Source organism: Uloborus diversus, chromosome 8 (assembly GCF_026930045.1).
Source record: "Uloborus diversus isolate 005 chromosome 8, Udiv.v.3.1, whole genome shotgun sequence".
Lineage (NCBI taxonomy): Eukaryota > Metazoa > Arthropoda > Arachnida > Araneae > Uloboridae > Uloborus > Uloborus diversus.
In genome coordinates this window covers 45,195,433-45,213,322 of record NC_072738.1, presented here as the reverse complement: position 1 = coordinate 45,213,322, position 17,890 = coordinate 45,195,433, and the positions used below count along the sequence as shown (strand labels likewise).

Here is a 17,890-nt window from a genome sequence, read left to right as displayed (position 1 = left end):
TAATAGCAAATTTACATTAATATTACGCATTACATATACACATAACATACAACAGATAATACACGTAATAAAATAAATGCAGTGGGAATGCTTCTTGGTGTTTCGACTCATTTTCTGCAGGCTACAGTTATTATTCAGATCAGTTAATTATTAATCAAAGGGTGTTCTTTCTTTTTTTAAGCTTTGACTCGATTCAGATACCTAATCATAAGGTAAGCGTAAAAAAAGTATAAGATTAAAAAATTCAGACCTCAATTGAATTCTTTTTGTGCAGAAAAACATCTTCATTTTATGATGAAATGTAGATTTTTCTAATCGCAGTGTTTGACTTTCGTATAAATAAAAAAGTACTACTCAAAATTTTAATAACGAGTTTCGCACAGTAAACTTCCTTTAACTATTTATTCGAACACGATGTAAAACATTAAAATTGCTATCAACTTCATAAGTAAGAAATTATTTTTCTACTCCTCTGCTTCCGACGAAAAAAAACTTCATTTTGTCTACGTTCAAAAAATTACAATTGACGAATGGTCTTTTTTTTTTGGCAAAAAAGCTTCTTTGCTGTTTTTTATTACGCATTGCTTCAGTAAATAGCATTCGAAAGCAAAAAAGGAATTGCTCGGTTGATTAGAGTCGTTCTGATAATCAGAATGGCTCCACTTCGAATCCGTGCCAAAAAATATCTCTTTAACGCTTCTTTGTTTTCGTTAGAGACTCACATATGCAAAATTGTATTTGCGACAACCAGTTTTTTCACACGCACAATTACTGCTTTTTCACGAGTCTCTCAGTCACACTTTAAATGATATTTCTGTTTGCATTGAAAATACGTACAACCAAAAGGTGAGCGATGATCACATTATTACCACATTGTATTTAACGAGGTTTTGTTGCTGATGTCTTTAAATTACATGTCTTCTCTTTTGCGTTTACTTTTTTCCGTTTTTGAAATTTTTTAAGAGTGAAATGCCACATAAAACGATTCGAAGCACAGTGCGGAGTTCCGTACGGGTCGACTAGTTAATAAATAATACTGTAATCATCTTCTTCATTTGGATTAAGAGACTTTGCTGTCACTTAATTTTGTTCATTAACTGAGAGTGCAAGTTAGTTTTGACAACCGACGATACTCAATTAAAAAAGAATAGCAATGCGAAGGTCACATCCAATCAATATTACTAAACGTTAAAGGAAATGTGTTTTTTTTTTTTTCGTGAAGAATTTGATATGAATATTTTTCGTTCATAACATTTTTCGTTTTTCTTTCAAATTGCGTTTTAAGTAATCATTTAAAAAGAAGGTGAGGTAGTCATCATTGTTTATAGTTAAGCGGATGAATTCTGGCAAATACCAGTTTTTAATATAAAAATCTTGAAAAACTTAACTCTTGCGAAAACCCGTTTTCCCGTGGTGTAGACCCCAAGCAGGTACGGGATATGGGCAAAGCGGGTAATCAAGTTAATTAAACTAATAAGTCAAATCAAACCAACTTGAACTACAACATAGCTCACAGATTTGATAGACAATACTATCCATATCAGTGAAACAAATTTCACTTAGCTTCATTGTTGGAAGTTTTGTTTTCCTGCAGTTGCTTCAGGCTCGGTTACCATCAGCCCAAAAGCAGGTAGACCTTTGCATTCCTGTAAGTTTGACTTGGCAAAATGTCACTTGTATGTATCACGACGATAAACGGCTCTTTCTTATTCATTTGTAGACTATTTAAGGCAGTGAGAAGCAATGGGATGCAAGTATACTATTTTAAGTTTCGAGTAAAACGCGTTTAAAGATCAGATCCTAGGTAGGCTTTCATTGAATTTTTTTTCTAAATTATGCTATACAGCATCACCTACCAGGGCTCTGGTAGCATGTACAATCTCTTGCCCCAAGACAGAGGAGAGGTTCACCTACCATCTGTACTGGTTATCTCCAAATTTTTAATTTTGCCACTTGCATCCCTTTGCTTCTCACTACCTCATTTGAAAAAAAAGCTGAACCGACAATTTTTTTACTAATTTGCAGAAATAAATGTCTATACTATTTGCCAAAAGACATGACGTAATTTTATCTTACTGTAGCCTCAAAATCGTGAAATGCAAAGCTACGTTTTAAATATTATTCATACATGTCACAAAACTAATACTTTAAATTTGCAAATCGACTTTTTTTATCAAACCAACTAAAATCTATGTAAGCGTCTTACTTTAAGTTTTTGCGTTGTTTAAAATTGATTTTCGTCAATACAATGCACAATCTTGTACTGAATATGCCTGAACCCCGATGGGATATTCGATATAGTCGAGAACAGACAACTGAATCACTGTGATTGCCAGCTAGTTTGCGTTAAGGCTCCTATATCAAGGGAGTTGACTTATCCGACGATTTGGTTATAAATTTTGTCGGGGGGCAAAATTAGTATTTGTACAAAACCATCGTTGCAGAAAACTGGGGACCAAGCTTTAGATATGTTGCCTGATTAAATATTGATTATTTTATCCAGTAGATGAAAATAGATTTAATTAATACAAATTAAAAACAAAAATGAGTAAAAATGAGGTTCATTACAGCAGCCATCAACCGATGCAGTTTTGTTGAATTTGTGAACTAAGTTATCCTTCTAGACTTACCTTAAGTGACATTTTACTCAATTTAACATTATTTGTTTTACGACATAGCAACCAGCAAATGTTATAACTTATTTATAAATACCAGAAACAAAGTGTCGTATAAGTCAACTTGTCCTTTTTAAGGAGTTCTAGTTTGCGTAAGGCGGCAATGTATGTATGTCTACTAAAAGTGTATTGGGGGAAACTGGTGCCTAAATTACAGACGTATAGTTTGATTGATGTTTGGCTGTTTCAGTTAATGGAAGAAGATTTAACTTGTTTATATGTAAAACAAGTTAGGTATGAGAGTTGGGTACATAACGGGAAATACTTCCCGAAGACCTGTTATTTATTGTAAAAAACTACTTTTCCTTGTAGATTTGATGAAATTTCGTTTTACTCTACGTTTCAGCACTTGTTTTTGCAACTAGTAGCAAAAACCCTGTATTGTAACGTAGTAGCCAGCGACTACAATACAATACAGGGTGTCCTGAAAAAGACTGACTGTTTTTCAAAATTGATAACAGGAAAACGGTAAATGATAAAGAAAATAATCCTTACAGAAAATTCATCGCTGCAGATAGTAAGCCCGTAAATCAAAAAAATATATAGAAAATTACGTCATAATTTTTCGAAAATAATGAATAAAAGAACAAAACAATAACAACAATCAAACAATCGTCGGTTGTAATCCCGTGTCACAATCGAAAGAAAAATCGGTGAATTTCAATTCTTTTTTGAATTACCAGCTTACTATGTGCAACGTCATCTACTGAAACATTTTTGAAGTAAAATTTGGAACTCAGAGGAAAAAATACTTAAGGCCCACCACATGAATTTTCTGCAAAAATTTTTTTTTTATCGTTAACCGTTCTCCTGCTATAAAATTTTGAAAACAGTCAGTCTTTTTCAGGACACCCTGTGCATTGTTCAAGTACTTAAAACAAGACTATCCGACGCGCTATTGGAATTAAAATGGAGGATAGGGTGACATTTCCTCTACAGGGTTTGTAAGACCAGTCACTGGTTCGTCAAATTGGTTTGCAATACAAACACTTCTCCCAATTTAGTGCTTTCTTGTACTACAAAATGTTCGCATTTGTTGAGTGATTTGACGGCACACATCAATTTTTTTTTTCTTTGCAAACTTTAAAAATTTACCTTGCATAAAAAAAAAACTCTTAGCTCTTAGGTGGAGAAAAGTAAAGGTACTCTTTGGATTCAATTATTATTAATGAAGCATCAAAATCCTAATCAATGCTAGTTGGCTTCATTTATCAGGCAAGCTATATGCCTTTCTACTTATCTAACTATGTGAACATATATGCAAAATACTCTACGTCGCTCCCAAAATTAATAATAATAAAGGACAATGCTTGCACTCAATAACAGTTTGAATAGCAGCGGACGGTAAATATTTATTAATTTCAATCCTTTCCAAATTAGATGGTATATCATTCAAAACAGTTCCGTATAATACGATGCTTCGGTCAACAATTTATAGTAACAATTTCAGTATGAAGATTGCATTCAAGATAATTACTGATGCACTGTCAATAAGCAAAACCTGGAACTACTTCACCTTCCGGTGATTGGTTTCATTACTTGTGTCAGGTATAATATTGAAACCTAAGTTGAAAGGATACATCAAGGCGATGAATCGGATGGCATCAAGTTACGTTACCATACGTTTTCTGATAAAGGGACCTGAAATGACCGATTCATACATGCACTCACATGTACTAAAACTAACATACATACAAAACGTCTGAAAAGGAGGTAAAAGACGGCGTTTAATTACACACCTTACAGAATTATGAAAAAGTATTTTCCTTGGGCGCAACTGGAATTTTCTTGGGATGGGGAGAGGTTTGAGATTTACATCTGTCTCTACATGTATGCATATTAACATAGTACAGGCGTCCCTCGTTTAACACGGTTAGTTCTTTCCGTGTGGTATCGAAACCGGGTAATACGAGACTTTTTTAAAAATAACTTTTTAACGTATTTTTCACACTTGTTAATCATGTACATAGTAAAAATCATGTCAATACGTATCGTGTTGTATCAAATGTGTTATGTTGAAACTATGCTATACAAGACATTAAAATAATGTGACTAAACGGATGTGTATCGTGTTATATCGAAACTAAGTTTCATAAACAAATTAAACCCTTGTAAGAGATATTATCAAACGTTAACAGGATGTATTAAACAAAAATGAAATTCCATTTTTTTTATAAATAATCTTCGTGTTGTATCAAAACCCTGAATCATTGAATTCAAGTTTCGTACCGTGTAATATTGAAACCGTGTTGAACAAGTACCGTTTTATTCGAAGGACTCTTGTATAACATACAAAGATCGGCATTATGATTTGAACCAAGAGTTTAGGTGGAGTGAAGCACAAAATACCTTCCTAGGGGCAACCCTGCTTATATTCACTTCTAGAAAAATGTTTTGTATTTTTGAATGTAAGTATCTTCTCTTTTTTTTAAATATTTTCTACGGCACTGGTTCAATTTAGTTGTATTCGCCACTGAGTTTTGAGTTCAAAGAGAAGACCAGTGTGGTGCTACTAATGCATACTCAATGGTTACAACATATTTTATTTTGTCATTTCTATGTGTAAAGATCATTTCACCTCATCCTTCTTTTGGATGAATTTCTTTGAAGAACACCCTGAAGAAAACCTGACTTCCTTGAGTACTGTTCTGCAAGGCTTATTCATAGTTGCATACTGAACGTAATGAAGCAAGGGACCATGTGTTCAGGATACTTGAGGAGAGTTAGCCATCACGTGCCAGCCCTTTACGCATGTCTTTATTTCTCAATCCATAAATAGCCCTCCTGAATCCCTAGTTAGAACCCGGAACCTTCAGGCTTTAAGCCAAAGCGCTTCCACAAGTCGTGTTTTTTTTATTTTTTTATTTTTTTTAATGGTTTACAGATTGCTGCAATAAATGCCAACAGGTTTCAATTTGTTCTTTTAACCTATATTATGCTTGTTTGCACATTTTGAACACACACTTTGTATTTGTTCAAGCTATAGCTTCATTTTTATTCGAAAGTAAAGTTTAGGGAAATGTTTCTGTCGGAAACATTGTCATGCTGGCCAAATTAGGAGTTCTTGTTGAGTAGTAATTAAAAAAACACCATTACGAATATAGTCCTTGACAATAAATGACGGTGCTCACTGCGCCATGGCATTGCTACTACTGCAAATGGCACAAAATGGCACGTATGCGGAAATCGATTGCTACCCACGTCCACTTCACCATATCTCCACCACAACCGACACAACGTTCTTTCCCAGCCCTGTATAAAACAGTTTTCAAAATACAATGAAATACCGCAACACCGAATACCAGTAGAACAAGATATCGTTTCAACGAAATAATTTTTCTTTCCCGATTTAACATTCATTACAGTGCTTGAATTCGATTGCAACGAAATTTCCGTTAAAACTAAAAATATTTGCGGTACCTTCAAGTTCGTTGTAACGGGATTTTACTATATTTAGAAGCGCTACTGTTTGCTCTTAAAATTTTGCTATTGCTTAAAAATAAATAAGGGAAATATTTATAGTCCAAGCTGATCATGAGGACATTGTATTTAAATCTTCAGAGAAAGTAGTCGCCTTGAAAAATGCTTTTGTGAAAATGATATCATATTGGCTTCTAAGTTGCTCAGCCGGTGAGGTTGATCCGGTATAGAAATGGTTGCTCAATACTTGATGTTTGGTCACATTGTTATTATTTTTCTATGTGCAAAAAGACAAATAAGATATAATGATGACATATCTCTCGGCAACTTACTTGACACTGAAACCGCACGTGTCCAGGTCCTCGTACTTTAGTGGCAGCAATGGATTTTAGTTCCGTTTCCGCGTCAGTTGGTGAACAGAGCCCCAGCATACAGACAGCCCTGAAGAACCGGAGGAATCCATTCCGGAATCGTGTGCTCATGGACGCATAGATGAAGGGGTTGACGCAGGAGTTGGCAAACGCGAATAGGTTGATGTTCAGCATGGTGAAGAAGAAGTTCTCTCTCTCCATGAAGTTTACTGCTTGGTATTGAGTGATGATGCTGACCAAGAAATATGGTGTCCAGTTGACGACGAATGCCAGAACTACCATCATCACCATTTTGGCCACCTAAAATGTTAAAAAATGTTTGAGCTATTCAAAGATGTGTTTATGGCAGTTTGAAAAGTATGTTTGGAGCAGTGTGTCAATTAAATCATCGGAACAGTGCTTACTATGAGCCAAGTCACAAAAAATATATAGTTCAATTCACAATAATTTTAAAAAAAAAGTTGCATTTTCTATAGAAACAAAAATGGTTGTAGTGCAGTGTGTCGTTAAAATCATCGGTACAATGTTTACTATGTGCCAAGCTACAAAAAATATATAATTCAATACAAAATAATTCTAAAAAAAGTTGCATGTTCTCTGAAAACAATAGTTGTCATTCTAAGGAAAACTAGTTTAGAATTGTTACTGAATGACTTTGTTGATGAATGATTTCCAATAGTTAATTTTCTATCTCCTTTTTCGTACCTCTTTCTTCAAAAGTTTCAAATTTGCAGAGCCTTTTATTTTTAATATACATGAAAAGTTAGATGATATATCACTGTCGTTTTAAAGCTTCTACTTGCTCTGAAAAAGAAAATAAGAAACATTGGAGGCAAATACTTTAAAACGGTAGGTTTAAAATAAAACATAAAGCAATTTTACGAATTGTCTGAGTTTTTCCAATGCAGCATCTCTTCTTACTTTCTTTTTGAAACAATCGAAGTTCTCCTTACGGCAGTAAAACTTCCATTTTCCAATATGTACTTATCCCAGAAACATATCACTTTGGAAGCAAATATTAAAAAACAAACATTTTCTACATCAAATTTTTGAAACGATAGAACATTTAATCTATATTTGCCAATAACTCTCTTTGAGGAATTTTAAAACTTTAAAGTTTGATTTTGAAAGCATCCGTCGACCGATAATATAGACGGATTTTATATTTTAAGAGTACTACTATCAATTTATGATGTTTATAGCTATTCTTAAGCGGCTTAATATTTTTTGGAAACATCAAATGGTTTTGTCAGAAACAGAAAATTTAATGATTTGCAACTCAAGACATACTAAAGATTATAGGAACGAAAACGGAAGTTATATAAAATAAATGCTGCCATTTTATGTGTGCTCGATTTCACATGGTAGTTTCTAAACAAACTGGTTCTTTCATCGGGTTAAAGCTTTATTTTTGAAATTAATTTTCTGCTCATAATAAATACATCTTTCCTAAACTTTTGTGCTAAAACTATTCGAAGTTCTTGCAAATAGCATTATAAAATTAAAATAATTTCCATGCGAAAATGAATAATTTTTCCATATATATATATATATATATATATATATATATATATATATATATATATATATATATATATATATATATATATATATATATATATATATATATATATATATATATATATATATATATATATATATATATATATATATATATATAAATCTCGCGTCACGATGTTTGTTCGGGGTAAACTCCGAAACTACTCAACCGATTTTTCTCAAATTTCATATCTACGTGTCATTTGGTCCAACTTAAAAGATAGGATAGTTTTTATAATTTTTTATTGCAAATTTCATATTAATTATGCAATAATAGTGTGAATTAATTTTTTCGTTCTGAAAATTCTTAATAGATGGCGGTGTAAGTTAATTAATCGATATAACTCTAACATCGTACGACTTACTGCTAAAAACACCATGATAAAAAAACTCAGAAATGTTGCTTAGAATTTCCATATAACGTTTCGGGATATTACAGGTTATTATTCACTTCCTGAGATAGTCAACTATATTTTTCAAACCGTTTCCTTGAATTGCTACAAATTGCAGATTTCACACCGTTGTGAAAAATATTTTTCTCCACCAGTATCAGGATTAACTAAACGTATTTAATTTGTGTATCGGTTTCGGAACATGCACATCCTTCATCCAGCGTAGAAGAACCATTGTTCTGGCGCGATGCTCGCTCTGTATCTGTAGCGATTATGGTTCTTCCAGATTGACTCAACACCCAATGAGTGCGAAAAGATATCTAGATCACGAAGAGTTGCGAAAGAGTTACATTCAATCTACTTGCTAGGGAGGCTGTCTTTGCGTTGGCAATGAGTGCATTAATGCTTTGAGAGCTTTCTTAGAAAAGCAGGAAGGTCCCAGGCTAATATCTTAAACCTGCGGCAGGCTTCTCTGAAGGTGCCAGAATCGTAACTGCCTTTAACTAAGAAGACTATTGAATTCTTCAAAAATACTCCTGGTTAATTTCAGGAAGGTTAATGAATTTAAGCGGAAAACAATTATTTTCTTTATTTTGTTCCCCAAGAACTTTTTAATATCATTAATTCTCGCAAAGATACGTTCGCAACAGAAAATTGCAGTGACAGTTGCATCGTCAGGTATTGCAGCTACTTTTTTTAGATGGTAGACGAACAGCACATTCAGCTTTAAAGTTGCCTATTAGATATTCATAACAAACAAAACGCAATGTGTAACATTAAAGAAATAAAATAATAGTTTAAAAAACTAAAAAAAAACGCTTTCATAGCAAAATGAACTAAAAAGTGAAAAATAATCTTTGGATGATAGTAGTTGACTCCAATCACTTAATTTTAATGTGATACAAAAAAGCGTGGGGTGTTGTCTATTTGCACTTTTGCTTGGACAACAAATGGAAGAAATTCAAGACAACTGATAAGAAGCCCCCCACGCTTTTTTGTATTAAATTAAAATTAAGTGATTGGGATCAACTACTATCATCCAAAGATTATTTTTCACTTTTTAGTCCATTTTGCTACGAAAGCGTGTTTTTTTTAGTTTTTTAAACTATTATTTTATTTTTCTGTTTTTTATTCTTATGTTGCAGAATTATCAGGCAAAATTGCAATTACTTCTTTTCGTAAAAGTCTTAGTTAAGACAAGGGCATCCCGATGGGAAGCTACTGTGAGTCATCGATGTATGTTTGCGGAAATCATATTTATATTACTTTGAAAATTTGAGATGCATTTGAATAAAAGTTTTGTTCAACAATGGTCTGATCAGCAATGAATTTCCAATTGAAGGGCTCACCTAAATTTTGGCATGAAATTAGTTAAAAACAATTATATTTCATGTTCTAATTACCTTGGAACATTGGAACAAATTTTGTCTGATACAGAAAAATTAAAGGTTTTTGTTGATATTTTAAAATAATTTTTGCGAGCATTTTTTAATGTATTTTTTTAAATTTTTCCTTTTTTACATTGTTGGATTTATGCCAAAATATTAATTAAAATTGGAGGAAACTAACAATTAAAAGAGTTAATTAATTAATTTGATTATAGAATATTGCATTGTCATCGGGTCTGAGGTCGCGTGCCAAATTTCAAAAGAATCTGATCGCAGGAAGTGAGCGAAATTTGAGCTGAAAGATTCCGATACAAGATACATACATACATACATACATACATACAGGTGAAGCTAATAAAAGCGTGTTAATTTAAAAAAAAAACCTGGAATGGTTGTAGTGCTGCAAGAGAGTGAAATTAAAATTTGGGATAAGTGTACTATGGCTCATGAGTAAAAGCATTCATTCGAAGCACATCATAGGATTGTGCAAGATTTCAACGGCAACGATAAACTTTTAGACGAAATTGTCTGAATACTGTCTGGGGACTTCCGGCAGAGATCACCAGTTATTCCGATGAAATCAACGCATGTTTTAAAACAATCGTTTTTATAGTGTAATGTCGAGATAATGCGATTGGCCTTGAACATGCGAGTATAAACGCAAAATAATCTAATCGCACAAGTATTTTCTAAACCATTGCTGGGTATTGGAAACGGTGAAATTGAACTGTATCAAAATATACAGTACAACAAATAGCCGGACAATTTCTACACTGCCGTTGAGACGAAAAGTGAACTAATTGAGAGTCTATTCCCAGATAAATTTAATTTTTTTGAAATCATATTTGCCTCTATAATCGCGCTGGTTTTGTAGCAGTTTTGTTTCGGTAAACATTCCCGAACAGACAGGAATATTTGTGGACCGTCAATTGTCAACTGTCAAATACATATCCCGATGCATGTCGCAAATCGTATTTATTGGTCGCACAAAGTCATTGGGAGTTGACACTTTCTAATGCAGGTTTGACATAAGGAGAAACAATATTCGTCAACTGTTTAAAACAATTTTGACGACATACTATCCAACACAATCATCATTTTTTAAGGTGAAACTATATATTTTTCACGTTTGAAGACCTATTTCATAAAGTTTAACAAACACACAAATGTCCAAATCCAGATTTTACACTAGAGATGAATTTGAAGCTTTAGTTTTAACTGAAGGTTTTTGCGTTTCAATTTCAAATTTGCCACTTAGTCATTAGTGTCATTAGTTCCGTCACTTGATCGTTGGGTCACCGACTTAGTTAACACTGATTTGAAACGAGAAAAAACAGTGCAATGACGCTGTCTTAGTACAATTATTGCGAATAATGAGCCATTACCAGTTTCGATATTTACTATCACTTTCAAGTTATTTTTGCTTTTTTTTTTTGCCGAAGTCATACTTACAAAATTTACTAAGCGTAAGTATTGGGTTTTTTCCATAGAAAATTTAGTTAGTACTTACTGAATTTAGTAAGTACTTTCTTCAGCCTGCACTGTAAAAAAAAAAAAAAAAAAAAAAAAAATCCGAAACGTTACTGAGTAAAAATTTTCGATACTTGCTTGCAGTTCTGGCTAAGCTTTGGATATGTTTGCATTACTGCTTATAGAATTTCCTTAATAAATCAGAAAAGTGCTAAGTTTTGTTTTATCCCTCCCTAAGTGTACACTAAAGTTCCAGAAACACGACTAGCTTCAAACGGGAAGATCTTCGAATTTTTCAAGAGGCTTCCGAGATAATTTCAGGAAGGTTATTAACTTTTATCGGAAAACTTTCCGGTTTTGGCATGACATGTTACTGGCAAAAATTGGCCACATCAGCTGCCCATAATTTTCCAGAAACATTTATGAATCGTTTTTACATTGAATCACGCCCATTATCAATCTCATATGTTTTAAAATCGGCTATATTATTTCAAGCACCATTAAAAATATTTATTTGATTCTATCAAAATAATGAGTAAAAGTTTATTTTAATCCAACTTTTTTGCCACAGCAACGCGTGGCTGGGTCAGCTAGTATATATATATAAATCTCGTGTCACGATGTTTGTTCGGGGTAAAATCCGAAACTACTGAACCGATTTTTATCAAATTTCATACGTATCTGTAATTTGGTCCAACTTAAAAGATAGGATGGTTTTTATAATTTTTTATTGCAAATAAAATGTTTATTATAAATTAATAATGTGTATTGATTGTTTGGTTTTGTAAATTCTTACAAGATGGCGCTGTAAGTTAATTCATCCTCAAAAATTTTATTCTTAAGTTAATTAAAATTTACAAATGATACTATGTTACCGATATTGATGGTTATCAACAATATCGCCGTTGAAAGGAGGAATATAGAGGCCATACTTTTCAATCTAAATGTTAAATTCTACAAATCAAGTTAAAATTGATGAGCAGCGGGTAGTTCCATACTCACCACTGCTTTTACAAACTAATGAGTCTCATATAAATGTCGAGCTTTGCTGTTTCAGTACTTAATTAAATACTTTATTAAAGGTCTTTATTAGGTCGCATTTAAAGTAAAAGATGTGGAAAAAATTACCGAAAAAACGCGATGAAAGGACATAAAAACAGCAACGAAGCTATCTGGCTTCCCCATATACGAAAGAGACCCTTCTGTACAGCATCTTGTAGTACATCTTGAAAACGGTCAACGAGTATATTTTACCGAAGATATTTCTACGAAGAGCATTTGAACCACCAAAAACGATCCTGATTTTTTTTTTACATTTTCAAAAACCTAATGTGTTTAGCCCGATTCTCAGGAATAAAATTATTTACCAATGTTTCACGCTATTTTACATGCACTGTAAACAAATCTGAAATGTCCGTCGAACATGTTGGGATTTCACAGGTCCTCAACAATTTTATTTGGAAACGAATTATCTTCTTCAAAAAGTTTCTTGAATTGCTACAAACATCATGAATGCAGACTTCTCACTGTTGCGAAAAATATTTATAATTTCCAGTTTAAAGATTAACTGAGCGTATTTATTAAGTGTATCGGCTTCAGTTCGATTACGTTCCGTGTGCCTTGCTTGAAAGTTCACAGAGAGAGTAAATGAGCCTCTGGATTCCGATGCTTTGCAGAAATCGTAGGCGAGTTAGACTCATGGTATTTGCTCGCACGTCAGTCTTACATTTCGCCATGCTTGCAGCTTTAGTGTCGTAGCTTTCTTGAAAACGTAGAGAGGTTTCAAGCTTTATGTTTTATTTAAGATTCTTCGGAAGGTCCAGCGACACGACTGGCTTTTAGCCTGGGATAGTACTGCATTCTCCAAAGATTCCAGGAGAATTTCAGGAAGGTTAATGAATTTTAGTGATGAACTGACATCATTACCGTCGTCGTGGTCCGTACAGATTGACATATTTCCCATTTGGAGGAAGCGAGTCTCTGGATTCCGTAATTTTCCAAGAGTAACAAGCAAGTAAAAGTCTTTGTGCGTGCTTGAAATTTCTTCTTAGCAGTGGCTATGGTTGCGATAATGATTTTGGTACTTTCTTGGTGAGTCGAAAAATGTGCCAAGCTATTAATTTTAATCTTACTTCGGTTCCCTCTAAAGGTTTCAGAGAAATTATTGTCTCGAATCGGAGAGGTTTCGGAATTCTTCAGAAAGACTTTAGGATAATTTTAGGAAGGTTTCTTTCTTTTAGTGGGATACCTTCTTATTTTTTTTCTAAGATATGTTACTGGCAGAAGTTGGGCGTATTCGCTGCCCATTATTTTTCAGGATGTTTCTTAATTGTTTTTACAGTGTTGAATAAAATCAAAAAAATCATGGAAGAAACGCATACAAGGAACATCAATCTCGGGCATTTAAGCCGACATTGGGACCAAAACTCCATCCAGAACAAAACTGCATCCAAAACGAAGTGAATATTGTTTTTGCATTTGTTTTCGTTAAACACTCCCTAAAAGACACGAATTGTTGAGGATTGTTAATTCTCGAGTGTTTAATACATATCACGATGCATTTCGCGAATTGTACGTATTGGAAGCACACAATTATTGGGAGATGCATTTCATAATGCAGGTTTTGCATAACGAGAAACAGTAAATCGTCAACTCTTTAAGATAATTTTCATGACATAATATCCAACACAATCATCATTTCTGTGGGGAAGCTATATAAATTTTATGCTTGAAGGTGTACTCCATGGAGTTAAACAAACACACTTATGTCCAAATCTAGATTTTGCACCAAAGATGTATAATGATGCTTTAGTGTTGATTAAAGATTTATGTATTTCAATTTCAAATTTGTTGTTTAGTCATTATAGTGTGCTATCTCCTGATCGATTGGTCACCGACTTAGTTGACACTGATTTGCAACGAGAAAAAAACAGTGCAATGACGCTGTCTTAGCTACAATTATTGTAAATAAAGAGTCATTACTGACAGCTGAAAAATCATAATCAGATTGTGCTGATCGTTGATGCTGAACAAGGCTATACAGTTGTCAATGAAAACAAAGCCGTAAACATCTCAACTGAATTTTTAAATTCTCTGGATATGCCAGGAATGCCACTAGACGATTTCCGGTTGAAAATTCGTTCTTCAATATTATTCTTTTTCACAGTTTAAACCCACCTAGATTATGCAACGTTACACGTTTTTTTTATCAAAATTTCAACAATTTTGACGCAAAAGTTTAAAAGAGAAATTTTTGTGTTGCCACGAAAGCGATTAATATCGTCATAATTTTCAAACACTTTTGGAAGACTTCCCGATTTGTTTAGCTTTGAAAAGACCATAAATAGATCACAAGACCAAACAATGTCTACTTTCGGTTTGTACTTGAAACATACATGTTTCTCTCTTGGGCAACTATCTATCGCCTACTCACAAGTGGGAAAGTTATCATACCTATTCGTGTTAGCAAAAGACAGGGTAAGCAAGAATAATGTGCACAACTTAGTGCTTAGATAATTTTCAGTTTTCAAATAATAGAAACAATAGATCGAAGTCAATGTTATCTACCTCATTTATAAAATTTAATTTTTATATGTTTTTAATTTAGTTAATGTATTTTGTAAAGAAGTTATTGATTACAAACTATAGATACATCTGAGATGAGTAAAATGTAGTGTACATTCTAAAAATGTATGCTGGTTTATGTTTAATTTCTACGTTCTGATATTTTTTACAATCATTTTCGATATTTACTATCACTTTCAAGTTATTTTGCTTTTATTTCTGGCCGAAGTCATACTTGCAAAATTTGCTAAGCGTAAGTAAAGTGCTTTAACCACTGAAAATTTATTTAGTACTTACTAAATTCGATAAGTACTTAATTCAGCCTAACACGCCCATTATCGATCTCATTTGTTTTAAAATTGGGAAGACTATTTTAAGCTTTACTAAAAATATTAATTAGATTCTATCAAAATATTGAGTAAAAGAATATTTTAATCCAACTATTTTGCTGCAGCAACGCGTGGCTGGGTCAGCTAGTATATATATATAAATATAAGTTGTGTATTGGCATCAAATGCTCGCATAAAAAATTTTTTGGAAATCAAAATATAATTAGATCCCCCACCCACCCCTTAAAGTTTGGCCAAATATGTAAAAATTGACATTTTAAAATTTTTTAAAAAAAAATCTTATGTATAATATTTTTAATCGCCTGTGGTGGGAAAAGTTGTGTATTAACATCTAATGTTCATAAAAAATTTTTTTGGTGATTAAAATATATTTATACCTTCTACCAGGTCCCTGAAGTTTCGCTAAATACGCAAAAACTGACTTTTTTTAAAACTTTTTTTTCATTTATTATGTATTTTTTTTTATCACCTGTGGTGTAAATAGTAAGACCCTTTGTTTGTGAACAAAATAATTATCATATCATATTACATATACCACCTCTGCCAAGAATCTGATATTGCGCGTTTTGCCTTTTTTCTTTGCTCCTTCTGCTTAGTTTTAACTGTCAAAGAGACAGATGGTGTGATTAATCCGAATGTTTATTTTTCTTCTTCTCTGTGATATAAGGAAACTATTTAAATCACTCACCCCCCAGTCTGTCAAATGGGCCTATTCTTGGCACTTAGCCAAGCATATATGAACCAAATAGAAATCGTAACGAAAAACTCAGAGCAGAAGAATTGGTACAGTGAATGAAGTGTTATCAAGCATATTAGACTATTTAAAAACAACCCAAGTATCTACTATGGATTTAATTGCAGTAGGATCAGATGGAACAGCAGTCAATACTGGTGTGAAAGGTGGTGTAATAAGACTGTTTGAGCTGCATTTAAAAAGGCGTAGCAGTGGCTCATATGTCAATTGCACGCCAATGAGCTACCTTTGCGCTAGCTGTTACGGCATCTTGATGGAAGCACTACAGGTCCTTTTACATATAATGGTCCTATAGGGAAGTTTCTTGGCACATGTAAGCAGCTACCAATTGTCAACTTTAAAAAAAAATCGCTTTTGATTTGTCAACAGTTGATACAGACGGACTTGGCACTGACCAAAAATACTTGTATCAAATATGTCAAGCAATATGTTGAAGAAATTGTTCAACATCACTGTCCACCAAGTCACCAGGAAAGCTATCTCATGGTAGGTGGCTTACAACAGCAAACAGAGTACTTCGTTTGTATGTTGGTACAAAAGAGTCATCGCTGGAAATAGGGACTATTGTAGAATATATTATAAAAGTGTATGCAAAAGTTTGATTTTTGATTGAAACTGAGCCTTCATGCACAGCCGGTGCACAACATCTTTGGGAAGTTATCCACTACTCAATATATCTTAGAGATGATCTGAAATCAGTAGTTGACCCTTTTATATAAAGAAATGTTTTTTTTTTTGGTCATCCAGAAAACCTGCTGATAGCCATGATAAACGGAACGCGATCCTCAGTAAGGAAATTAGGCTACAGAACAATCCTGAAGGTCCGAACTCTTTCTAATGAAACTGTTCGTGATTTTGTCATTCCACCTCTAAATTTTCAAGCAAAAACTATGCAGAACTGATAAATTGGCAAAATTGTGTCTTTACAGACCCTCTACTCACCAAACATATACCCAATGCGGAACTTGAGAAAGTAGCTGAAACGGGTGACGTTATTGAAAGTGAGTTGTGGAATTTACCATGTCATAGACAAGCGGTAGAAAGAGCAGTTAGGTTGGTGACCGAAGCATCTTTACCTATATGTGGAGCAAAACGTCATGATGGCTTTATACGTACAACATTGGCTTCCCGAAAATTAATGCCAAAATTTGAGAACAAAGCAATGTATAAGGTGTAAAACTTCTTTATTACAAAAAACTCCAAGGTGAATTCTTAGTCATTTTCCTTTAATACTTCGAGAAAATGGACGAAGAGCTGCTGTAAAACTGCGACGACGGACTTCTGGTACTATAATCTTTTATACCTATGTTTTAATCCTAAAGAATTCTATAGTGTCATTATAGAAAAATAAAGTATAAAAAAATGCTTAAATTAAAAAAAAAGTGTTGGATACATTTTTTGCTTTAAAACGTCAAGATTTTAAAAATTATGAAAATATTCCAAATTTTACCGGTTGAGCGGAGCTTGAATATTATTATTATTACTTATGAGTGAAGAATCTCACTAGGCAATCATTTTCACTACTGGTGATTAAAAAAATCAAACATGAGAAATTTAAAAAATAACGAATAAATGTCAATTTTTCCATACTTGGTGAAATTTCAAGGGACTAGTGAGGGATCTAAATATATTTTGATTACCAAAAAAAAAAAAAAAAAAATTGTATGAGTATTAGATGTCAATACACAATTTTTCCCACCACAGGCGATTAAAAATATTATACATTAGATTTTTTAAGATAAATGAAAAAATGTCAATTTTTACATATTTGGCCAAACTTTAAGAGGCTGGCGGGGGATTTAAATATATTTTGATTTTCAAAAAATTTTTTATGCGAGCATCTGATGCCAATACACAAGTTTTCCCACCACAAGCGTTTTCGATTTCAAAAAAAAGTCAAAATCGACCCACCCTAATATATACGTATAGTTTCCACGAACGGTATT

The 17,890-nt window shown here is 33.1% G+C and overlaps 1 protein-coding gene across 1 annotated transcript in view; it reads right to left on the bottom strand.

The window, feature by feature from the left end:
• Window positions 1–17,890, bottom strand: part of LOC129228339 (QRFP-like peptide receptor) — a 93,505-nt gene that overhangs the window by 22,650 nt on the left and 52,965 nt on the right. Inside the window, exon 3 of the mRNA XM_054863019.1 lies at window positions 6,428–6,766. Coding sequence (XP_054718994.1) covers window positions 6,428–6,766 — 339 coding nt within the window. The remainder of the gene's footprint in view (window positions 1–6,427; window positions 6,767–17,890) is intronic.